The 26,220-nt window shown below is 39.6% G+C and overlaps 1 protein-coding gene across 1 annotated transcript in view; it reads left to right on the plus strand.

The window, feature by feature from the left end:
* The window catches only part of LOC104363351 (von Willebrand factor D and EGF domain-containing protein), a 189,028-nt gene that overhangs the window by 15,341 nt on the left and 147,467 nt on the right, over window positions 1-26,220 (plus strand). Inside the window, exon 2 of the mRNA XM_033003167.1 lies at window positions 25,122-25,306. Coding sequence (XP_032859058.1) covers window positions 25,122-25,306 — 185 coding nt within the window. The remainder of the gene's footprint in view (window positions 1-25,121; window positions 25,307-26,220) is intronic.

Here is a 26,220-nt window from a genome sequence, read left to right on the forward strand (position 1 = left end):
TTGTTCTAGACTAGTGTTATTATTAACCTTTTAAATAAAATGCCCATTGTATTTAGAATACCTGTTGCACGCTCATATTTAGGGCCAAAGGAAAATGGGTCTGTTAACTCTGAAAAAGAGAATAAAAAGTTGTAATCTAAAGCACCACACAAAGAGCAATGAACCCCTGCTCCAAAATATTGAGCTTTACAGTGAGCCTGCCTGTAAACTTGTCCCAAACCTATTCCTACAGAAAACCACAGCAAATCCTGTTGTCAGCAGCAGGAGGAAATCTGCCCAGGAGGACTGAGAGCAACAGTCACCCTTTGGTAGCAGCAGTAGCCTCGTGCTGGTTTCCAGCAATCCTTTCTGCTTTGCAGGAAAACCAAAAACGTCTATTGCGGCAAACTGCTTCCCCACGGCTTTTTACTGCTACAGCTACAGAGCTGCTAGAAATGTATTCCCCCTGACCTGTACAAAGCACAAAGTCTCCCTTCTAATTTCCATCTCCCGTTACCCCTCCTTCCCCGGGGTCACCCCACAACAAGGGCTCCTGCAGCGTGCAAGGCAGTTGCGCCTCTCCATACCCGACACCTGCTTCTCTCAGTTAAATCAGGTTTTTTGTGCCTCCTTTAAAATCTCTTTTTTGGTTTTCCAGCAGTTCTCCCTTTTGGTGGCCACCTCGGATCTTTCCAGCTGTTACCTCTGTAGGCACAGCTGTGCTGGCTCCATCCTCACCTGCTGGCAGCAGCCTTCTGCCTTCCCTTCATTAGTGTGCATGGACATCACCTGTATCCTTGGGGACTTAATGCTATTAAAATACCACTGAAGTATGTAAAGGATGAGAAGATAGCACAGGGACAAATGATTATTGTTTTTTCCTCGTGCACAGGAGAGACAGTCACAGGATTTACCTTGTATTTTTCACTAAAAATAGTACTTCATGTGTCTCAATTTTTTTCCTTTTAAAAGTATGATGTGGTTATTGTCTGGGTCTCATTCTACATGAACTAACATCAGCCAAGTTCATGTAGAACAGAAAGAAGAGGAACTATTAGAAGGCAAAATATCCTGGCTGTTAAACCTTTCCAGTTTCTCTTGCTTTTCACACCCTTCCTTTCACTTTATGAAAGTTTGTGCAGGAAACCAGCAAGTGAGAGGAAGCAACTGCTGCATCTTAGGATGTTTGCTAAAATGTAGTTGCAAAGTACAGCAAGAAGGCTTAAAAAAACCCCAATGACTTTTTTACCTTTCCTAGGGGACAATTCCCACATACTCCATTCTTTCTTCAGCACTTGAAATGGTTTCTCTTGCTATTTAGAGTATGATATACAGCCTGTACTTTAGTTCATATTTTTTGAACTTCAGATGCTCTTCTCCATATTAAAACATCTCACAGGCAAATGCATATCCTTATTTATACTTCTTATATTAACCCAGTTACATAGTGGCAATAAAATTCCGTATTAAGAAATAAGAGCTCTCATTGCACATTCACAAAGCCCTGCAAAGAACAGAGGAAAAACAGACTGCAAATCTCATAAATCCAGCTTAATTTATTCATAGTAAGAGTCTACAAATCAGACATTTTTATATTCCAGGATATTTATGATAAGATGGTGAATGTATAAACCCCCCCAACATTCATTCAATAATTGATGACAAAATAAGAAAATAGATAATATTTTTCAATTTTTTTTAATGAAAAATTAAAATATTATAGACAATAATGTGGTCTCTATGCATTAAATCAAATCTGCAGTGGGTGAGGGCAAGAATAACATTTCAAAACTTTCAGAGGTCTCTGATGCCCTGAATCAGAACCTTCCGGCTGCTTCAGTAGCTGCAATAATACGCAGATATTTTACCTTCATCGAATATACCCAAGTAACTTATGGGGGATATTCTATGGATCATACTAATTTTCAGTATGCAGAAGGTTCTTCAGATGTTACATCCACAAGAGAAAGGCAGTGGTCTGCCCAGCCAACACGGTTGGAGGTACCTTTGGCTTTTTGCAGGCCACATAGAGGAAGCCTTGCTTTTGGTCACGCCCAGGTTCTGAGAAGATATACTGGAAAGAGAATTTGGAAAATGCCAACATGCAGAGCTCCTTCAGTTGCATTATAAAAGCCCCTCCTGTACAAACCATGTCATTGTTCTTGCTCAGTCCAAGTCCCTGGCTATAGAGTCAGCTGTCGAATCCGTCATAGAAATAGATATTCTATTCAATCACCAAGATCTTTATCTTTCAGTAGGCAGAAATTCCCTATTTTCCACCCTGAATATGTTCATAGATGTTTCTCCTAAAGCAGATATTCTCACAACAATGTCCTTCCTTAGCCTACAGAGTTCCCTTCCCCGCTATGTACCTATCAGCCACATGAAATGCATCCTCAGTCTCCCTTTTGCTAGAATAAGCAAATTAATTTTAATCTCTACTTACAAAGCAAGCTCTTCATTCCACTGGTTATCCTAATAGCCTTTCCCTCTCCTTCCTCAAATCTGAACATTTATGCAGGGATCCAAATGAGGTCTATACAGTGACATTGATTTAAGTGTTGCTTTACTTCATTTTCAGCACTGAAAGTAGATTTTCACATTACAGTGGAAACAGTCACCTTGTGATCAGGTAGTATATATCCTTCTTTTATTGACCCAATTCTATTATTAATTCTCAAGCTTGCTAATGTACTGCTCTGCCCTGGAAGTATTCAAGTCTCATTTGTATGTGAACAGGACTTAAAAGGGGTTTTGGAGATTATTCTAGATAACAGTGCATAAGATGTGCGTACTCCATTCTATGGTATTTGTTAAAGAAAGAAGGAAAACGAATATGCAGCAACAAAAGAAATTCTGTGACTCAGCTAGAAAAGTAAAAAGCAGGAATCCAGTAAATATCAGTCTTTTGAGATAATAGCTTTCACTGTTCAGCTATTCTTCACCAGTTCCTTATCTAAAACCTCTGTGGCACATGCTGATGAGAGAGAATTCGACCCGCAGAGACTCACAAGAGAAAGCGATGTACACTCTAGGCCCCCTTTTCAGCCGCTTAACGGTTATGAATGCTTTTTCTTGATCATATAGATGAAAAATCAGGCAAACGGGACTTTCCTACCTGGGAGGAAGGTTCTGATTTACAATATTTCTGCTTATTGAACTTATTTCTCCTGTTTAAAATTATTCAAGTGTGTGTCAAGGTCAATTTTCTGTGAGGATAGAGTGGCCAACAATGCAAAATTGGTGCTTGCGTGATTTTGTGTGATTATGAAATCCTCTTGCTGCTCTCAGGAATTCCTGCACAACTGACCATTTCTGCCTTGCTCTTTCCCATTTAAGTCGTGAAACACTCCAAAAAATGTAAATGTGAATGCAGATCATCCTGCTTCCCTCCTGACAGCAGCTTACAAAACTGATGGTGAGTCTCTTCGCAGCTCTGCCTTTTTTTTTTTTCCCAGGCATCCTGGTGAGTCTGTCTTTCTCTAGGAAAGATAAGGCATCCAGTTTGGTTTGTTAAAAGTCACCTTAGTGAGTAACATGCAGCACTGCCAAAGCCCATGTGTTTTTCCTGTCTCTGCCTCCCAGAAGAACATGCCATCTACATGTCTAGGAGTAGGACCGATCCTATCTCGTTCTTCATAGTCACAGAGGGCTTTTATAAAAACAGAAAGTGCTGCATGGGTTTTGAAGCAGCAGGACAGCAATCCCATAGCCCAGGTGGCCTCAGTGGCCACCACAGTCCCCTGCCCCTCGCTGTGCATGAAATACAGGAACGTCAGGCAAAATATAGATGTGTTAAAATCAAACGGTCTTTTCCTAGAGTGAAAGGAACAAGTACTTAGGTACAGATTTTATCCAGCACCTGTAGAAGAAGATTACTTACTGCTGTCTGGTGTCTGCAGAGCACCACGGTCTCGCTCTCGCTCAGCCTAATGATGCACTGGTGTTCACGCTTTATTTCAGTCTTCAGCAGGCATTCACAATTAACATAAGTAGGGTAATACTTATGTATTAGTTTCTCTATTTGACTTGAAGAGGCAGATGAATAAAATTAAATAAATGTCAACTGTTAGACCATGGGATTTCTTAATGCAGTTTTGGAAACAGTCAATGGAAGTTTTAATTGCGTACAAAAAGATTTCAAGATCATTGAGATCACTTCCATCTGATGCTAATGACTGTGGTTTCCCAAATCAAACCCCACAATTTACAGGCAGGCTCAGCACCCATTTTGCTTAGATCACTTCTTATGAGCAGTAATGACCAGTAATGAAACAGCTAAAATCCCAGGTGGCTCTCCTGCAAATGTACATTTTAGAGCCTTGAGACTTGATCCTGCAGCTGCCAGCTTCACCCTGTGAAAACCATTAGCAGCTGGCTTCACGTCTAGAAAAAGAAAATGAAATATGCTGCATTTTCACAGCCATCAATCAGCAGATGTAGTGCCAGGAAAGCTTCATAATGATGTAGATATTGCCAACTGACTTTGCAAAAAAATGTTCTTTTCAGGAAGGAAACATGTAGGCAAAAAACAACAGATGATCTCAGCATACACTTATGTGCATGTGATAGTGAGCCATTTCTTATTTGGATGGGAGGGAACTGAGACCAGAAAGCACCTCCCATGCCAGAGGTACCGGCACTCACCCTTGTACCTAAGGGCAGCAGCGGGAGCAGGAGAGCTCATTTCTCAGCACCCTTCCTCACTACCTCCCTGGAGTCATGGCAGCGGGCTCATCCCCAACCTTACATGATGAGATGAATGACTTTGCTTGCCTTGCTTGTGCTTTCTGTTATTCTTACCAAGAAGAAAGTTCTGAAAGCAGAAGACCTTTAAAAGTAAAGTTAGAAACATTAGAGTTACCTAACAGATGCAAGTAAACACGGTGGGGAACGATACAAAAATATTAATGAACAAAATGTTATTTTGGGGGTTTGGATGCTTTTTTTCTTAATGTTCTGAAAAAAAGACTGAAAGCTAACAGTACCATTGCTGCTCTTAAATGTTGTCTTTCCAAAGATTTGTCTGCATGTACCCTTTTTTATTATCTTTACTGACTTCCTGACAGAGATGCTGAAATATATGGCATGACTCCTGCTGTGAGCAATCCTTTTGTGAGAACTGAATGAAAACAAGCTGATAACAAGGGCAATTCCATTAAAAAAAAAAAAAAAAAAAAAAAAACAAACAAAAAAAAAACAACAACAACAACAAAAAAACAGCCAGGTGACTGGTTACGTGGGACGTTATTGAAATTACGTATGCAGAACTCTAGCACTATCATATTGTTTTAGATCATGTTTTCCATGGTGCAGGAGAAAGTATCTTTGTCAGCTCAGTGGAGAAAGGTTGGAGATGATTGAAGTAAAACAGCAGGAGGAGGCTGATATGATTAAGTCGCATAGCCAACTGCCCATGTATAACACAGTAATGGAGGTGAAAGTAGAGGGCAAACTAAAATTAAGTTGAAAGGACACAAGAGGCAAAAGGCTACACATATAGGACAAGGAGAGAATGTGCAATGAGCTGATTGGTACAGAAGGTAAAGTGCAAAATTTTCATGCCCCATATTTAGATATTTCCTGTTAATATTGATAAAAAAGCTGTACTAACTAGTGCTGGAATAGACAGTCTGTTTAGCAACCATGCATGGAGAGAGGCATGTTTAATTAATTTTACAGTCATGGGCAGAGAGGTCAGATGACAGCCTGTGAGTAAAATCCCCAGCAGCCTGGTTGGACAACAGGAGAGAAAGAAAAGAGTATTTTGGAGAAAACCAGGGTCAGCTCTGGTGATTGTTCACACCTCTTCAGCAGAAAATAAGGTCTTGATTTTGTTACAAGCCATCAGGTAAGAATATCATTACTGTAGGAAAACTTGGTTGCCACAAAAACCACATAGTCTACTTTATATTGTTCCCTCTGGGTTGAACGATGCTAAGTACAAGTCACAAAACAGCTGGTCATATGAGCTGTAGGGCAACCAGAGTATCAGCACCATAGTCCTCTCCAAGGAAGAAACAATCCATAAAAAGTCATTAGAAACTTCTGCAGTTTGGTGCAGAGGCTGTTGTGGGCCACTTCATGTCAGGTTGTCATTTGGTCGCCAGTAATCTCAAGCAAATTGTTGGGGGAACAGAAAGCTTGCAAAGATCACTTTTGCTAGCCATCTTCATGGTGATATTTCAGGTTTTTGTGGTGCTGTTTCAGCTTGACGCTTGGGTTCACTTCAGAATAATTTACCCCCCTCCAAATGTTTCCAGAAGACAGCAAGACTGCCTGGTACAATCATGCAGTTGTCAGACACTATAGAAGGGCGTGCTAGAAATTTCTATAAAGTTATGTAATCATGAAGAGCATATTATTCTCTCCATCTGTGGATAAGGAACTACAAAAACAGGTAACAGTAACAGGGTACTAGTTACAATCAGCAGGAGTGAAAGATCTAACTTCTTCCAAGGTGAGGAAGCACTGGGTGCCTTGGAGAAGGTGACAGGACACTACCCAGCACCTGGGACAGTGGAAATATTTCACTTTCTATCTATCAACACACAAAGTTTTGATGGGAAGCACTTATAAACCAGGAAACCCTGCTAAGCTTGTTTGTACTGCCTTAATTTGCTCCTTGGGCTTGCAAATTCTAATCCAGTCTCTGTGGCATGACTGCGCACTGATTTTCTCGAGGACTGGTGCTTCCTCCAGTGCCCAGAATAGATGACACTCCAATACTGAGCAGTGAGACAGTATTTCATGTCAGTCTTATTTGTGAACACGTGGCTTTAATGCGTGTATGCCACAAAGTAGCAAAAACCATCTTGGAAGTGCCATTCATTTCCTGATAGGCTTTTTCCTTCTTTATTATAGTAACGAGGTGCTTAATGCACAGTCATTAATTTACTTTCACAGCCTTTGTGGGGTGAAGGGCAAATATTATTAATGTTAACAAGGCAATGGAAAGCAGTGCAGGTCCATTAGCAGGGAAGGAGACCAGGTAAAATGACATAGGGAACGCAGATGCATTCAAAGTCTTTGTTGCTTCAGTCTTCTCAGAGATATTTAATTACAATCAAATATTTAGCACAGTTAATTTCAAGATGGTAATATGAAAACAAAGCTCAAAAAAGAAGAGAGACAACTAAAAATGTGTATATCAAGGTTGTTAGTTACTGCTGAGCCCACCTTGAGTAATAACCAAATCATTATTTGAATCATTAAAAATTATCTTCAAAAATTACAGATAACCTCTAAGATCCAAAGAAGGACAAAGGCAAAGGCACACATTTGGTACTTAACATCTAAAAGTGAAGAAAGGATGATTTGAAAACCTATAAACCAGCCAGACTACCTTCAGTGCAGTTTCCTAGTGACTTGCAACTTGCAGACTTATTAGGAAAAATTAACAAGAATAAAATTTGTTACTGAGGGCAGTGCACATAAAGCACAGCAACTCATTAGACCTGTGCACTTGGACTTGAGAGTCCACAGCTGAAGTACTATGTCTGATTTTGATCATCATACTTAAATAAAGCTGGACAAATTAGAGGCAGTTCAAAAAGAGAGCAGCAAAGCTAACAGAGGGCCTGAAAATGTGACCTGCAAGGAAAATTAAGAGATGGGCTTATCTTAGAGAAGAGAGCACTGGACGGGGTTGTATTTAGTCTTCTGAAGTGGGGAGGGGAGAGAAGGCATCAGTTGGTCATTCCCCTTATCTGTAGACAGCAGAGGAAGGAGACCAGCCTGACCTCAGCACAGGTAAAGGCAGGATACTCTGACCATGAGAGAGGGAAGGGGTGGGATACCTTGTCTAGGGAGATTGGTGTCCACAAAACTCCTCTCACCTGCAGCTAAGAAGGGGATAAACCAACCCCACAGGTGGGTGGCTTGGCAGTATTAAATCCTGCCTCAGAAAAATAGGAAATAAGGTGATGCGAAAAAGCTGGCAGGGATTATTAAGAACAAATTGCACCGTATGAGCCAATTTCCTTCTCTGACAACATAACTGGTCTACTGAGTAAAAGGCAGGTGTGAGGTATCCTGACTTCACCAGCATGTCCAGGCGAAGTTAATTGTTTCAGAGACAGAGGAATGGGGCTAAAAGTGTCTCATCTGCTGAGGTGTCTGATCTCTGAACCCACAGCTGCCCAAAGGGGAGCTAGGCATGGAGCTGCTCTCCCCTTCCATGAGAAGTACTGAAACATTTTTTTTCACTCTTCCACATTGGAATGAAACAAAACCCCCTTTAAATGTTTAGTAAAAGCATTTAGAAAGAGAGGGAAAGGGAGAAAGATCCTCTTCTCCTTCCCTTCTTCCCCAGCACTGATCCCCTAATAGCTCTTGGCCCAGGATATAACAGCATTAATTTGGAAAGTTTTGCTCGGCCAGACCCAGCATAGAGCCTGAGCCTCTCATTTTGTGGTTTCTCATGTGCTTTGATTATTCAAAAAGCACATAGCTTCCTCCCTTTTCTCCCTTTTTCCCTCCAGCAATTCTGTACTAAAATCACACAACGATAACTTCACTGGAAAAACACACTTCTGTGAAAATCTCAGCTGTGGCAAGTCAACATTTTCCAACAGAAAAATTTTTCATCAGAAAGCTCACAGCCAGCTCCGACATCAAGATTTCGGTAGCAGCTAAGCTTTAAGTGCCTCATATTTCTGCATATCAGAGTCGTCAGTCAGGCACCCAGAAAACGAGGAGCATAAAAGTAATGATCACCTCTGACATGGCTGGAGTGACTTTTCCGACATGACACAGGCCTCCATGGCAGCCATATCAATCACCTCTTTGGGGCAGCATTCTCAGAGTATTTTTTTTCTCCAAAACATCAATACTGGCTAACATTTTTTAAACACTGTCATCCATTCCAGTCAATCTTATTCTTCATAATTTCAGTCTCTTTCTATTGGGAAATTTGGAGTGTATTTCATAGTATGAAGTGTCAAGAGAACAACTGCATCAAGGAACAACATCTTTTCCCTTGCCACTTATATTTGTTTGCCTGAGAAATATGTGCAGTAGCAAAATATACACATCCACCCAAGCGACAGTGTAACAGTTCTGATGCACCACCACATACTAAGCATCTCTTAGACCAACTAAAAAGTTTAACATTCAATATCTCTGCATGACCAGAGATCAGATTTTTGGGTAGTTTGATCTTGCTACCCAACCTCCTACTTATTTTTTTCCTCCTTCATAACATTTGGATTATTTAGATAAAATCTTAATTGGTAAAGCTACTGCTTTGCTAGCTTATCCATGCAATTGTCTTAACTCATTTACATGCAGTAATCTCACAAAGAGCTTATACTTTTCACTTTTATCAGCCAAAAAGCATACTGGAATTAACATGTGGTATCTCACTCTATTCACTTTATACTGATTCCAAATACTCAGGGCAAGTTGTTAGCAGACAGAGAGTAAAACAAGCATGTAAAATCCATGCCAAGCCCTAAATAGACAAGGGTGTGAACAAGCCCCTACCTTGTTTTTGAGCAACAGGGGTCTGCTCAGAGCCCTCTCCTCAGAGAGACCCTGTAGATATTCCCCTGGGGCAACACCTGAGGGCCTGAGCAAAAGAATTAGCAAAGTTTTTAGGGAATTTCTGGGAGCTGCTTAGAAAGATAAGTTCTGCATCAAAACAATACACTCCACTAAGAGCAGAGACCAAGCAACGGTAATGGCTCTAAAGTTCACAAACGTTATCCCAAGTGTGGAAAATGGGATTGTGTCTAATCCGTGGTGTACGTTGTTGAATGCGGGCGGATTACATGACCTCCCCCAATCCTTTCCTGCCCTATTTGCTTTGACTTTCTATTGTATTGCCCAAGTGTCCTGTAGTTCCTTGCTCCTGGCTCAGGCTAGACCACAGTGCAACAGGGACAGGCAGTCTGTTTTCCCCAGTGTTTTTCTCTCTTTCTCCTCCTATCAAGGTTTTGTCTCATAGACAGGGATTTTTTCCCCCCTGTCTGGATAAGAGGGGCTAACTCAGCTGTTGTGTTAATTTTACTTGGGCCAGAATAAATGATTAATTGGTTTGTTTATTCTCTTTAATCTTAACATTGTTTGTTAACAGCTCCAACTTCTACTTGATCTGACAGAAAAAAATCAACTCTTATTTTAGCTATTAAACATATATATATACCTGTCTTATAAAAAGGCTGAAAAGCAAACTCTTCCACTGTCTCCATATGTATCATATGCACACATATATGATTACATCTCAGTTCTTACATTCTACTGTCATGGAAAGGAGGCTTAGATTAATGACTATTTGCAGAGCCTTTTGCAAAGAGCTGGACTGCCATTCTTCATGAAATCACAGCCAAAAATAACCTACCGCTGTAAGAAATCTTTGAAAAGATTTTGGTGATACAAAAATACTGCAAATTATTATTGCAAATAAGATTCAATCTGTATAAAAATCTATATCATTCTTGGCATATACCGATGGAGTTCATGGACTGTCCTAAGAAAAGGTTTGCCTTGAAAGAGAAAAGGTCATTTTTCCTACCTGAGAAGAGGGTTTTAAATGATGGGACACATTCCAAGAATAGGTCTGAGAAGAAAATATGAAAGCTGCAATCCTATGATCAGAGCGATAATGGTTTTGGTCCCTGATTAAAGAGAAATATTCAGCTTTGATCTACTCTTTGTAGTCAAGGAGTCATAATGAATAAGTAACAAATATCAAGAACTGAGTTTGAGAGAAATACAGAAATTAACTGGTTCAGACGTCCACTTCAAGTCAGACCTACACTGTTTTATCCACATCAGTGACCGAGACCCTAATGGCAGATCAGACTTGCTGGCAACATGAACAAATTTGCATTGTGGCTAAGAAGAATTGCAACCTAAAAGGGTGAAAAAATGTAGGAAGGGTAGTTGTCTCTCAGGACAGATGAAGATGAAGACTGTGTCATGCTGTTGAAAAAAATATATAAAAACATTGCAGGTGACATGGATCCAGAGTGTGTTGGATACATAGCTGAAGGAGTCATTCATTTATGTGACTGATTACTACAGTATGGGAAATAAATCAGAATTAGATATCCTTGCTTGGGGTAGAGGACAGGGAAATACCTCTATTATAGAAGGACTGCCAAGAGACTGCAGCAGTCTCCCTGACTCATGTTCCCATGCAGATGCTGTAGCAATAGATTAGAGATAAGAAGGATTATCATGAAAAGCAGTAGGCTGACCCTCTTTTCAGCACTGCTTATGCCAAAATGCTTCTGTGTTCTTTACACTGGGTAATCAGGGTTGGGATAAGTGCCATGCCAAGACACACTTCGTTCTTCTATATGTTTATGTTGTGTGCATGCATTGCTGTCCTGACACCAGAGCAATAGCAGCTGTGTAACTTCCAGCTTGCAATGTGATGGGGGTCTTGCAAGAGACCTGTGTTTTGGATCAGACGGTCCTACAGTCTCAATAAAAAGAATGAAAAATAAGGGCTCATCATAGGGAGAGGTTCATGTGGAGATGACAGGAAAAACAAAAGCACAGAGATTGTACTCCTTGGACCAAACCCAAGGGTATGAGCACCCTCGGGAGCATGTTTCAAATGAACAGAGCTTGGGTTAAAATGGCATTGGCGACATTTTTATCTACATCAGCAAGATCTACTGTAGTTTCATTTTGAATACAACAAATTATTTGGCCTAGTGTAAAAGAGGCATATTTTTCTAAGAGTTGGTTGAAATATTTCCTTTCAGTGTCTTTGCAAATGACATTATTCAATGCCTCCTGTTTCCAAGATATTTAACTTCAGGTTGAAGAGGAGTTTAGTTTCCATTATTATCAGTCTTTCTTTATGATTTCAGAGATTCTATTTCTCTGGAAAAACTGAAAGGTTTCATTTTAGATTGAAATAAGTCACTTTTCCTCACTGGACCGGTGAATTGCAAATCATCTGCTTGCAAAATTTTCCATGTGCCGGTAACATCTGTTCAACAGTTGCCTTTTTCAAAGTTTACTACAGCACAGCATTATAGCTGTGTCTCTCTGTCCCTCCTACATACAATCTTTTCCTTTCTGCTTTGCTCTGGGTACTGTCTGTACTTATATTATTGCAGCAGAAAAATGTAGAACATTAGCATCTGTTAATCCTTTTATACCTCAAGTCTTCACATGTTTGGCCAACTCTGATTTTCATTGTGCCTGTCTATCTCTGGAATAGCCTCAAAATTCCAGATACAGCAAAATAACCCAAAGTGTAGCCTGGCCCTGTGGTACTGCTGGAAGGCTATTTTAGAATTAAGATAATTCAATCGTTTAAGTGTGTTTGCTGGATCCCTAGGAGCAAACTTTTATCCCAGTTTGCAGGGCTTTAGCCATTCAGTTGTTACGAATATTGAGCCATGCTGCTGAATCTACATGTTTTGTAAGAAAATAACCTAGATTTTAGTGTTTTCTTTTACACTAGACACTTATTGCAGCAAATAATAGGAAGGATGAAACAAAACTTATCCTTAGCATACAATTTTACAGTGGCATGACTGAGATGGAATGAGAGGCTAAAAAATAGCTAGCAAAGATCTTCACAATAATTTTGGAACCTGGATTTTCTTTCACACCACCTTTGAAAGTAAAATGTGGGGTAAAATAGACAGTTTCAGTTCTTGTCAAAAGGGTAAATTGGAGGTAGGTACATAAGCAGTGGGGGCTGAAGCAAAAAAGGGAAAAAGGTGAAAATAGCTGCATCTCGGTCCTGTGATGCCAGCATGATTCACCTTGGCAGGCCTGAACATTGGGTCTTCTAGTGTTCATCAAACAGAAACACAGGCCTGTCCACAATGGACTTTGAATGAGAGACAATAAACCTTGTGCTGCATACTTCTGTTGATGAAAAACTGATTTTTGGATGGCTGAGACCACAACATGCCAAACATGATCAGCTGCAGAATTAGTCTAGCCAATGCAAAAGACTCCAAAAAAAACAACCCAAACACTAACCTACAAACCAAAAAAAGCAATTCAACATCAATTTTTCAAAAGAAATTGAGTTAATTAAGAATCAGGAAGTTAGGGAAATTCTCTGGGAGGCACGATGATGTTTCTTTTGACAACCCTTTGTCTCTGATCTGTATTCACAACAAATGTGATTTTAAGTGAAAAGGTTGCTTAAATAACATGGGGTGAGAGTCCAGTAAGGACTTTTACTCATACTGCGGTGCAGAATAAAGTACCTGGCCCACCTCTAAAACAAGTGAATGCACTTACCCAAAGCAGTTCAACCTTGATAGTCCACAAGGAGCAATTTTCTTTGCTGCACAGCATGTGGACCAGAAAGGCAAGAAGGCAGGAGCCACCACAACCAGGAGGCTGAGCAGGGGGATGACTAAATTCCCACACTGAAGCCGAAGCAGGTGACAGCAGGTAAACCTTGTCCATTAGGGACTTTCCATCTCTCACCCACTTCAGAAGTCTCATCTGTGAATCCCTCTCCCACAACAAGTGCTTCTGTCAGAAACTCTCTTGCCTAGAAAAAAAAGGACACATTTTCCATCTCATTATAGCCAGTAAACAGAGGTTGGGGCATAGAAACTGGTTTTAATATCCCGCTCCCTAGTTGCTGCTCCACAGGGATATCATGAGGCAGCGGAATATTTTAGTATCAAACTTGTAGGTTTTCTTGACAAAATTATGCCGTTTATAAACTTAATTGAATATTCATTGATGCAAAGAAAAATAAAAGGAAGGGAAACAACTTTGGAAGCTGGCAAAGTTGCTATGTTCTTATTTATAAATAACAATGCATAGTTAGTGAAACTATACAAAAAAGAGCAGTTTCAGTAGGAGGGGGATCTGCCATGGAATACCCAAGTCCTCAGGCCATTGCCCCAGCACATGGCAGAACTGGTTTCAAATCAGGGAAAACCAGCCAGCTCCAAATCTGCTAGTGGAGCCCAAACCCAGCAGAACATGTCCCCACGTCACTCCCCCTCCTCCCGCCTGTTTGTTTGCTTTTCACTGCTCTTCTGCCAGGTCCATTCTGCACACTGTGCTCCGAGCGCATCCAGTGCCTCTCTGAGCATATCCACTGCTTGCAAACAATATTTATACAACTCAATTGGACATTGAGGCTAAAATGTTAACGGGATCCTCATTTACAGATGCAGAAAGACAAACATTGTGAGGGATAAAAAATAGAAAGCTTTCTTGAGGTCACCTATGAATAAATGTGAGCAGGCGTAAGGTTTGTACAGCAGCGTGTGGCACCACCACTTCTCAGTCTATCACAGGCAAACCCCTTTTTATTAATGGGCTGACAGGCGTGTTATGCAAATTGCAGGGTTAAAAACATCATTACATTTCTACAATATTCCACCCACACAGTGGATACTGAAGGAGATGTAACAGTCTGCACGTGGGACCACAGCTGACTTGGAGATGCAGGTCCACAGTGTGTCTTTTGAAGTGGCATATACCTGCTCTAGTGGAACTGAACCTCCTCTGAGCTGGGTTAACAGTACAAAACAACAGAAGTAGAGCTGCCAGAGCTTCCATGATAAGTTTTAGCTATGTGTGCTTGTGCAGGATATTAGCAGATGCCAGATGGATCTACCTATATAAACTCACTGTTCTCTAAACATCTCATAAAACACAACAAAGAAATGACCAAAGCCTGACATTCACCAGGTTTCACATAATCAAATTTTACAAGTTTCAAAAGCAACTCAGCAATGACTGCAAATTGCTAAAGAATAAAGTAGCAAATGATAAATTGATTGCCTGCTGTTTCTTTGTGTACTAATTTGTGTTATGGCTTTCTAATCTGAAATTGCTTGAGTAGATTTTTGCTGTTTGTTTTTTTAGCTCAAATTGCAAATGAAATGACTGTGGTAAACTGAAGGCATCAAGTGTAATGAAGAATTGATCAATTGTTATGTTGTAGGGGTTTTCTGAACAGTGGTTTCTAGCCTATCTTCTTCAGACTAAAATTATAGTTATTAGCCAATTACCAAGTAAGAATGCAAAACTGAGTCTGTTTTTGATAACAGAAAGATGGAGGAAAACCTGAAATAGTGTACATCTGCCTATAATCTCCTTCTTTTACCTATGGATGGTGATACACAGATAACATTTTCTGTTGAATTATTCCCTAGCAAAAGAATTAAACTCTGGTTACTTCCTCCTTCAGTAATGCTGTTTTTTAAACCATCTTTTTCAATGAAAGGTATAACTCTATTTTAGAAGCTAAAAGTCTACTCTCACTGTTATCAGGCAAGAAGAAGGTGGAGTAGAATTGAAAACTCAGCATGGAAATGGCTCTATGGAAATAAAAAGTACTAGGATTCATCTTGTCTGGTAAGAAGAAACTATACTGTGTTATCAGTGTCTAAGAAAGAGAGTGGTTCCCATCAAGAATACTCCATCCAGCAGCCTGATTTTCTTTTATTTACTTTCTAAAGAACTAGAAATTGCCAGTGCTGCACCTCCTATAAAAAGCACCAGCACCACATCAACTGTGGTGGAGGAAATCCCCATCCCAACTTATCTCTTTATGGGAAATCCCCCCACAGCCTGACCAGCTACCCAGGGATGGAGGAGCTTATTTCCTGGCTCAGAAAACCTTCTGAGGACACAAATGACCCCAGCGCATTTGGAGTCGGTTTGAAGTGAGCATAAATTTTAAAACACACAAACCTACACTGTGATCAAAGTTAGTTCAGTGCAAATGAGGAAAAATCAGTCGATTTACCTTCTGCACGGCTGATCCTGATCAAAACACATCTGCCTATAATATGCACCATATGGGGCAACAATTGTCTCGTGTTTATTCCTATGCCTCCCTAATCCCCTGTGTCTGTAAGCTTGCATATCAGTACCCACAGCTCTAGCTGGACGGCCCGAGAAAGGCATTTTGCTTTATACACATATAATTATGGAGATGTTTTTTCTTATTATGGTAATTACATTCTAAAAGATTGCACAGGTAGCAGCTGTAAATGTAATGAAGACTCAGCTGATACCAGCTGAACTGGATTTTCTTTTATATCAAAAAGCAGCTTATAGCTGAAGTCCTTATAGTTTCCTGAAACCTTGCTATTTTTATGAATGCTTCTACTCCTGGTAAATAAGCATATATCCATGGAATTACCAACGCAGAGATGATCCTAAATAAAAAGGAAAATTAGTATCTGTCACAACAGCGACTGGGGACTAAATTCCTCTAAATAAAAATAGTAAATGCATTTATCTGGAGGTTTTCATATATATAAACTGAATGACTTGCTCTTTCATGGCAAGAATAGGCATCAACAGATCTTGTTCAAGTGCTAGATACAAAATGGGTGGTGTTTTCCACAACCAGAGATACAAGATTCCCCTGAAATACCACCAGGGCTGAGGGAAGGTGCTGGCTGAAATTTTGACCAGCCTCTTTCCATAGGAGGAAGGCACTGATTCATTTTAATTTTGAAGATAATTATGACTATATGTACAGAAACCATATCTTTCGAATGTTGAAGAAACAAACAGTGAGAATTGCTGATAAACTTGGTTTCTAGAAATCTATTAGACTTAATATCGCACTTGCACGGTTGGGAGTACACAGCTTTATCTTATCATGCTGGCCAGGCAGGCTGCCAACTATTTCTAGCTCATGACCTTTTATTTTAATATTTTAAAATCCATCCAAAGTGCTATAATGCATTAGAAGGGGTTTTGCATCCGCAGCAGGAGCTGCTATGTGCTCAAACCAGTCTTGCATCAACTGTCTCTTAAGTTTTGAAGAGTGGGCAGCCTACGAGAGGGTGAAGGAGAGGATTGAAGACGGCCTGAATTTTGGTGGGAAGGTGGTGAGATCCTTCCAGGTTTCTGCATTAGTTGGGAAGTGGAGTGTGTCCATGTACACTGCTGCAGAGCAGTAACAAATAAAGCCTTACTCCAAAGGCAAGAGCAAATCAAACCATTCTTCCTAAATGTCAAAACCCTGACAGAAAAGCCCATTAAAAACATGTGAGGAGTGTGCGGCTGCTGCAACCACTATTGTGCCAGTGAATGGAATGAATAATAGTGATGAATAATAGCAAAACAAAAGCAGGAAAAATTGCCTCGTCACCCTGCATACATTAGGAACTAAATCACACCCAGGACGCACGTACATATCTGGCATTTGGCAGCACTAAGCTGCCTTCAGTCGGAGTTCCCTTATCTTTCCACCAGTCTCTGCTGCATCCTGGATTCACTGACAGTAACTTAGTGATGACACTTTCCCCAACACTATATCATCCATATGCAGAATTAAATTGAAGAAGTAGGGGGAAATGTGGCCAAAATTCAACATTTGCCATGGGAGCAGTCTGGAAAAATGTGTGGCTCACAAATTTTAATTAGCCTGTGTCATATTTGAGGCATGGAAACAGCTCCGACTCTCAAAGGGGTAAACCAGGGAAATCAAATTTCCATCTGAATAGAGCCCGGTGGGTTCTAAAATCAAAACCTGTGAGTTTGTTTTTTCTACCACTATTTAGGAAAGCTACATTTGCAAGTGTATGTTCAACTGAGATTAGGAGGTAAGAAAGAACCTTTTCATTTTGTTTCACTTTTTCATTCTGAGGGATGAGAGGAAAATAGACCAATCAATAACAATAATTATGATTTTCTTTTTATTGATTGCTCGGAAATCCTTAAAGGCATCATCATTAACTTAGACATACCTTGAGGAAATTTATGAGATTTTTAATTCTCTTCTGACACAGCAATAATAAGTGATTTATTTATTCCGATGTCCTAGCCTTCCTGGCTCTGAAGCTGAGTCAGAATTATCAAGGATGAGACCTGGTAAAATTTAATGGAGTAATTGACACAATTTGGCTTTGTTGTTTTTTCTAATTGGTATATTCAATAGATGAGTCTATATTTTGCAAAGCAGGGGAACTACAGACTTCACCTCTCATGTCCCGCTGTCTATTGCTTTTTATCCATGTTATCATGTGTTGTCCCTCTTGTACCCACACGCTATTCATCAGCAATTTTCACGTTGGTGAGAGATGCCAGACAGTGAGTCCTGGAAATTGAAACTTTTTTAAAAGACAATGCTTCTGCTGGAAACTTCTTGGTTCATCCAGGTTAGTTGGCCACACATGTGTTGTTGTCCCGGAAAATAATTACTCAGATCCTTCATCCTCTATAGAGAACTAAAGAAAGAGCTTTTCAGCAGATCTCCTGTGACAGTGCTCCAAACACCACATTAAACTACCCAGAAGTCCCTCAGACTTTGCTCACGTTTCTCACGGGGACCCCTTGTTACCTACTCTGTTGGCCTCTCTTGACACCTCTTCTGGCCCCGTGCAAAATGCATGTCTGACTGTGCAAACTGTATGTAGTACATTTTTCTGCAAAGCATTCAGGGGAAACACAGACTAGAAGAAAAGTTTCATATAATCAATTCTTCCTTTCTGAACCACAAGTTAAAAACAGAAATGCAAAGCAAGATAAGAGATACTAACATGAATAAATAATTGTTTTCTCTGAAACTGAACATTGGCCCTTGGTTTGTCAATATTATATTACTTCAATTCATAGAAGACCAGGATGATAAGTGACCTTGTTCCCAGGCAAATGAATCTTGGATGCATCATACAGACAACATATTGAGATTGTAAGAGGATTTTTTTCAACTACATTTTCTCAGGGCCCTGTACTGTTGTCTTTCTGAAGAAAAAAAGATTTCCCTAAGAATTAAGCAATAAACTCACTAATCCTGCCTGATGGGAGCAATCTCTAGTAACAGTTTCAGTTACATATACTGTAAGTACAAAATATCAAGGGATGCATGTAGAACATCTGTGAGACTGAGGGAAGAAGGAAAAGGATCTCCTCCCACATTGCTGCTTCTGTCATTGGTGCTTGGACCACACTTGAGCACTGCAGGTACAGGCTACATTTTGTTTCCAAACATAGTAGATCCTTAGAGTTGAACAGTCTAAAGCCTGTCTTGAAAGAAGAGTCCTTATGTTGTATGAAATACACGTAAAAGTCTTTAGTTGTATGCTGAGTTCCCTGGGTTACAAGATGCCTTATTTTCAAAACTGTAATATCTAAGGGGAAGCATTAAGCAGCAGACTCCCAGAAAATCATGTTCCTGCTTGGCTTGATTTTCCTTCTTAATTCTGCCTGTTATTCAGCACAAATAATATGTATGAAAACTGTCTTATTCTTTTCAGCAGGTGCTAAGCCTCTTCCTGGGTCAAATTTTATATAATTACATTCTTTTTACACAATGGTTCATTTATCTCTATCATTTTTGTCTTATGAATGCTTTCTGACTTGTTCAAGACCTGGCCATTATGGGTATGTGATGTTTATACAATATGCTTCCTTATCATTTCAGTTCAGTAAGAGGTTCTTCTGCTTCTGAATTATCTGAAAATATCTTTATTTATTAGCTATAAAGATTTTTTATAAAATTATTGTTTTATCTACCAGAGGAGCATGCATGGTTCAAGCACTTTTATCTAGTGATCTCTTTCACATTCACAACAAATTTCTGCCTCTGAATATTTTTAGGAATAATTTTTTTTTTGTCATCAGCATGCAGAATAATTGCATTAAAATCTTAACAAGTATTGGTTAAATAAGGCAACAACTTTCATCTGTAATAAACTGTCATGTGTTCCTTAGCTACAAATGCCTTTTCTATTAATAGATTATTGTTCACCTGAAACTTGTATCCAGCAAAAGAAATTTTCTGTCCAATCCCTCTTTCAATGTATGGTATGACATAACACGGGGAAATGGATGGCACTGACACACTGGAAGCTTCAGAAGCTTTCACTTCAGCTCTGCTATGTCAGTGAAATGCAGCCACTGGGCATGGAAGTGGATGGCCATTAAAACACTTCTTTCTGTCTCTAAAACAGAAAAGAGAAGAAAGAGAACACATCATTTGTCTGCCACTGATTTGGAGTTAAGGCTTAATAGCCTAGGCATTTATAACTGATTTTTCTAAATGAAAATCTTTCATAATTTTCCTGTGAAGAGAAATTCAAACACTTCGGAAAATGTTTTGTTCCACTATGGATTGTAAGAAACAAAAAGTGGAAATCTGAAAACCTGCCAGGGAGGGGCTTCAAAAATTTACTGTATGTCATACAGATGTCAAACATACAAGTATTCTCATACATAATTTGAAATATATATATATATATACATACATAGATATACTTACATATACCAAAGTATGTATATTTTCAAATGTTGTACTTCAAAATCTACCCAGCACCTCCTCCCTCTGCATTTGGGCAAAGCCATGTGAAAGCCAGCTGGCAGCCCCGCTTCCCTGGCCCCAGGGCTAACTGCTGGTTTGGGGTAAAGCTCCAGTTGGGCTCCCATAGTATGGGGGATGATGTTGAGAAATAAATTTACATCTGGGAATATATCTTTCCTGGTCACAGAACAGTTACAGCACATCACCAGATGGTGATGTTGGTTAGTATTACCTGGATCAGTCACTGGGTTTTAATTCACCCTCCACACAAAAAGTATTTTGCGATCCACCAGCTATTTCCCAGAGCTTTAGAATGCCCTTTAAATATATTGTGTGGTTGGCACCGCTTTGCCCAAAACAAACATGCACCTCAGGCTTGTGGACTATATTTCTTTCAGGGTTTTCTAACTGCCATCACCTATTGATATTATTTGATTTGCAGGTGCTATTCAAAGCAAACAAACAAAATCTCACAGCTTCTTAAACCTTCTTCCACGTAAGCCACTGAAATTTACTGGGAGCAAGAGTGACAGGTAGAGCTCTATCACACCTGCACTCACCTGGCTTTAGAAATAAAAGCAAAAGTTTAACGAATTATTTCCTTTCAAGTTTTTAGCCCACAGCTCCAATTTTCCTGGCATTCCTCCCTGACATGTCTGATGCTTCTTCCCATGACCAGAAGCATCAGCCAGGATGGATAGACCCTTAGCAAATGCCCGGTGGTCCCCACAGCAGCATCTTTTCCACCAACATCTCTACCCAAGAAGTGCATGGGTGGCTCGGCTACTTGCAGACCACCCAGCTACCAACCTGCTTGAAATAAGCTCCAGCCAGAGGATGTTTAAGGTGTTCAATGTGTGGGCCTGTGCTGGGGCCATCCAAGAGTAATGCCCTAAAAACACCTTTCCAGACTCTTGTTTGACTGGCCCCTGGTATAGCCCTGTGGAGCCTCAGTCCCACCAGGTGTAATATTGAGCAACCCACCAAGAATGGAATTCTGGGCTGCTGCCCCCAGAATTTACTGACGTGCACATCTTCCTCCAGCCCTGGTCACATCAATGTTTCCTTTAGCTGAGAGCCAAACCCCAGGTCCACAACAGTATTTCAACATGAAACTCTAGTTCAGATAGCCACTTTCTGCTCATTTTCAATCGGATATTTCTGGATGCTTCTGCCTTCTACAGGAGGCTCTCCTCTTCCCAGCGAGCTCACAGGCTGCCCCTCATTTCATTTGCACACAACAACTTTCTACTCATTAACATTGGGTGAATCTCAACCTCCAGGCATAAACAGTAACTTTTCTTATGGCTTCAACGTAGACATAAGACTTTCTTTATCATGCCACCAGAGTTATTCAAATGCCATTTTTACTGAGCAGCTGCAACAAGTGTTGTTATTTGTTTGCTTTTTGTGTCAAAAAGAAGCTACTCAGTGTCTCTTTTCAGCAACTTACTGCCACAAAATTGTTGGTTTAAAAAAAAATGCTTTAAGTCTAGTGAATTGAACAAATTCTTACATCTTAGCAACAGCTCTTTGCCTATATTAAGGGTGATGGTGGTTCAAGAAGAAGATCTTTGCAAGAGACTAAAGCACCAGCTACTGCCCAGCATTTAATTCCAACAACACTCTAGATAGACTGAGAGCAAAAATATCTCATTGCACAGTTTAATTTCTTCCTGAAGGAAATCTGAATAGTCATAATGATGATGAGCACTCAGCTCCCTGAAAAGCCAGCATTTTTTTCATAAGCCCTTTTAATGCAATTATAAGAATAGAGCTGGGCGATTAAATTAAATGTATAGGTTTCTCCTACATAAAGAAATAAATATTTCCTTTAAAGGCAATCTAGCCTGCATACCGCAGAGTAACAGCGACACCATACAAGACATGAACGTGGACTTTTACTGTTCCCCACAACAGGGGGGGACAGTTGTGATATTGAGCCCTTCATCACTGTATACAAGCTTGACATCAGCATCTGACTTTGTCATGAATTAAAAATGAAGAGGAAGGCTTCATCGGATTAGAGTGTAGCTGCAGTCACCATAGGCACAGGCAGGCATCCCTCAGGTGAACAACCATCAGGGCTCAGCTGTGTCTTCTCAGGGTTTTTTAAAATAACATTTTCATAATATAGTCTGATTACAGTGATGCCTTTATTTATTTATTTCTGAGAGAAAGGCAGTAGTAATTAACTTGCACCGTGGCCTGCAATTTACGTGTTAAAGTTTACAATGATTCTGCCACAAGGCCATAATAAGCACCATTTTACAAGGAAAACTCAGTAATTGAGGGATTGTTTTGCTCACGGTTTGCTGCAAAACCTGGGCGAGCTTTTTCTCGTGCTCCCTCCTGCTCCGTGTCAGCACACCGCCATCAACTCTGGTGTGGTTCGGTCTGATCTGCATCAGGGTGAGAACAAAACCCGTCAATCTGGCTCCAGGGGAGCTGACAGCGGCTCAATTTGCCTTGCTGCCTCCTCGATGACAGCCTGCAAGCATAACTAAACCCAGTCACAGGTATATAAACATACTCTGCCATTGCATACAGAATAAAATATACCTTTAGAGGTGGTGGCTGCTTGAGCCAGGGCTCCACATATATGCTCTTTAGGGAGTAAACATACGGCTTTTGTCCCAAATGTTGTTAAATTTAAGGGGTGAACACCCCTCTCCTTACTGACCTTGCATGACTCCCCCATGTGCTCCCCCGAGTCCCTCCCTATCCTTTGCAAGTCCCATCTACAGCATTCAGCTCCTCTAATGTTAATATGCAAACCAGCATTTTCTAAACTACTGCAAACAAAACTATGCAAAGGATGAAAAATAATTAGCCGTGTCTCAGTGTCTAATGTATTTGTAGTGTTTAGACAAAGTAGTTAATCATTGGTAAGACCACAACATGTTGTGTGAATTTGGATTATAACTAATACATATTGAGCAGAAGGTTATTAATTACATTTAAAGGGAGTGTTTGATAATATTATTATTGAGAAAGTGAATGCAATTAATTATATTACAATGCTCTTGCACGATTCCCGTGGCAATACTGTGCAAAGAGCTGTTTACTTTTAGACTCTTCTTCGGAAAGTAGGTTACTTAGGGCAAGCGAAGGCACCACGAGCCAAAGTCCTGTTCCCATTAACACTCCTGAAGCACTGAGTGATATTGAAGGGGTCGGTGAGAGTCTGCATTTTTTAATGGTTTTTAAATATAGGGTAAACTTTTAATTTGTGTAAAATAGTTGGTCTTCTGAAATGTCACTTATTCCCTTGGGCTGGGAATTGGCAAAGGACAGCCTGCACGTTGTCCCCACTGCTGGGCCCAAATCCCCAGAAAGGACATCTGAGGGAGGGAATCGGATCCCAAATCTAATTGGCGGTGCAGTATTTCTAAGTGTTCCCACTCTAAAATGGCTCTTACCTGCAGAAAAGAAAAGCTTAGAGCACTCCATTTTATTTAAAAAGGCAATTGTATTAATTCAGCTGAATTTTGCATTAGAATTGCACTATCACTTTGACAGTTTAGTTCCCTGAAAATTGCAGTAAAGGCTCTGTTACACTACATTTTGTCCCCACTTGTCTTGTATATCATTGCCTTGCCTTTGGCACAATAAAAATAATCTTTAAAAATAGTACCATAAATGGGTTGACTTTGACCTTTTGAGTATCTTGTCAATAAAATAAAAATGATTAATCTGTTTCAGAGTTCCACTGGCATAATATTAAAGCAGAGTTACAATCTGAGAAGTGACATTTGAAAAATGATATTATGGGGAGGGGTCTTATTCTCTGTCAACAGTGTCACATAAATAAGCTCTATTTTCAGTGCAAAGGGGTGATTTTGCTAACTGCCAGGCTTGCTCCTGAAACCAGGTTGTGCAATTCCTGCGATATGCTCTCTGCCTCTTACATCATCATTAGCAGTTAAAGATTACTGCAGCAAGAAATTAGCTGAGCCTTCTGTTGCTGATGCATAAAGCAGAGCGACTCCACCTCGGTCTCCTCCTGTGACCCACTCTACAGTGCCAACACAGCGAAAATGGACTTTGCCTCATAGACAAATGGCTAAGATAACCAAGAAAAGGCTCTTTTTTCTACATGATCAGCTTTTTGAAAATAAACCCCTTCTAAAAGAATCACTGCAAAGCTTCTTTTTATTAGGTGATAAGAAACTACTGAATATTCTGTAAAATATCAAGAGGTGTATGAAAATAAACAGGGCAGACATGTAAACAAACATACTTCGAGGGGCAGCAGTTTTGATTCAAACTCTGAGATGAAGGCACAGAAGCTCTGATGTATTTGGATTTATGGGTACATGCCTCAGGCGAGTCTGACCTGTGGCTTGAATATTTGCAAGCCTAACTTCATCTTATTTCTAAAAGCCTGTACTGTTGTTTTTTCAACATTTCTTTTTTGTTTTTTTTTTTTTTTTTAGAATTTCTTCTTTTCATTATTTAAATATGTATTTAAAAGTATGTGAAGTGCACTTTACACTTGAGCATCAGTTTATATCATGACTAAAATGCTCAAGCATATAGTAAATTAACTTAAAAAAAACATACTTTCAAGGATCACAAGGCTTTGAACCTCAAAACATGACTTGATTTCTGTGGAGGAACAATTCAAACGTTAATCCCTAACACTAGACTGAAACCACATTAAAGGGTTAAGGCTTCTGGTTCTGATTCAGGTATGATGAAAACCTAGATTAAAATTTTTATGTTGCCAAGATTCCAATGTTATGTATTTACTTCCAAATTTTATCTTTTCCCAGTGTTTGCCTTGAAAATTAGCCCAATCCCAAACTGAATCTGACCATGAGAGGATGTACCCGCCCTTTAAGCGGTTATTAACAGTATCCAATTGAATTAACTTGAATTGACTTCTTTAATCGTTGTCCTTTTTCACCCTTTCCAGCTCCTGAGTGCTTGCCGGAGGGACACCGCATCCTCCGCAATCCCTACCGCAGCCCCAGGTTTGACTCGCTGGAGCTGCAGAGAACGGCAATTCACGACCTGGTTTGTGACCACTCCTTGCCACCAGCATGGTACCGGTTCATGATCGACAACAGGCCCGCAGAAATGCCAACGAGATGTGTTGAAGTCAGTAAAACTTAAGTGCTAACCCTGGTGAACTTGAATAAATCCTTTGATGTAGTTTTCCTTTCCAGCCACTTTTATACTTTCATAGCCAGTAGACTGCAATGGAGATAGGTGAGTGGTAATGGGAAAAACACTTTTCCAATAATAAATAATAATAATAATAACAATAATAATAATAACAACAACAACAATAATAATAATAATAATTATAATTATAATTATAAACTATAATAATAAACTATAATAATAAACTATAATAATAATAAACTATAATAATAATAGTAGTAGTAGTAGTACTGTCATATCCAAGGGCAGTAGTCAAAGACTAGGATCTCTATGGACTGGGAACTATTAAAACATAAACCAAGACGGTTTCCAACTCTAAAGAGAGATACTTAGTAATCCAAATACGTCACTGTAAGTTATACTTTTTTCAAGCAATTCTATTGCTTTAAGAGTGGATTCTGGAATCTGACTCTCTCCCCTTATAAAATAATGTGAATTAAGAATATGTCCTTATTATGAAATCAGAAGGGAAAAATCAGAAAAATTAATATTGAAAGCAATTCTTCAGTAATAGAGAAGGAAAAGCTAAATTTGAGGGGTTTTTCCACTATTAATATTTCTTGTATTATTTAGTTTTGTAAGTATGCTAATGGATTTCTAGAGAAAAAAAGCTCCCTGGCATAAGACTACTCTCTAAAAAAGACAAAACAATAATTATCTGTGTTTATGTGTGTTTCATATATATGACGATAACATTTAACTTGCAATCATTGCTGCCAGAGTAACCTGAGACCCTAACTAAAGTCATTGCCATCTCAAACAGCCCAGCTGAAAGAGGTTAGAACAATTTCAAACACACTGTTAAACAAAATTATTCAGAACATAATAAATTAATTACCATAAATTAT

Source organism: Tyto alba, unplaced genomic scaffold (assembly GCF_018691265.1).
Source record: "Tyto alba isolate M040663 unplaced genomic scaffold, T.alba_DEE_v4.0 Super-Scaffold_7, whole genome shotgun sequence".
Lineage (NCBI taxonomy): Eukaryota > Metazoa > Chordata > Aves > Strigiformes > Tytonidae > Tyto > Tyto alba.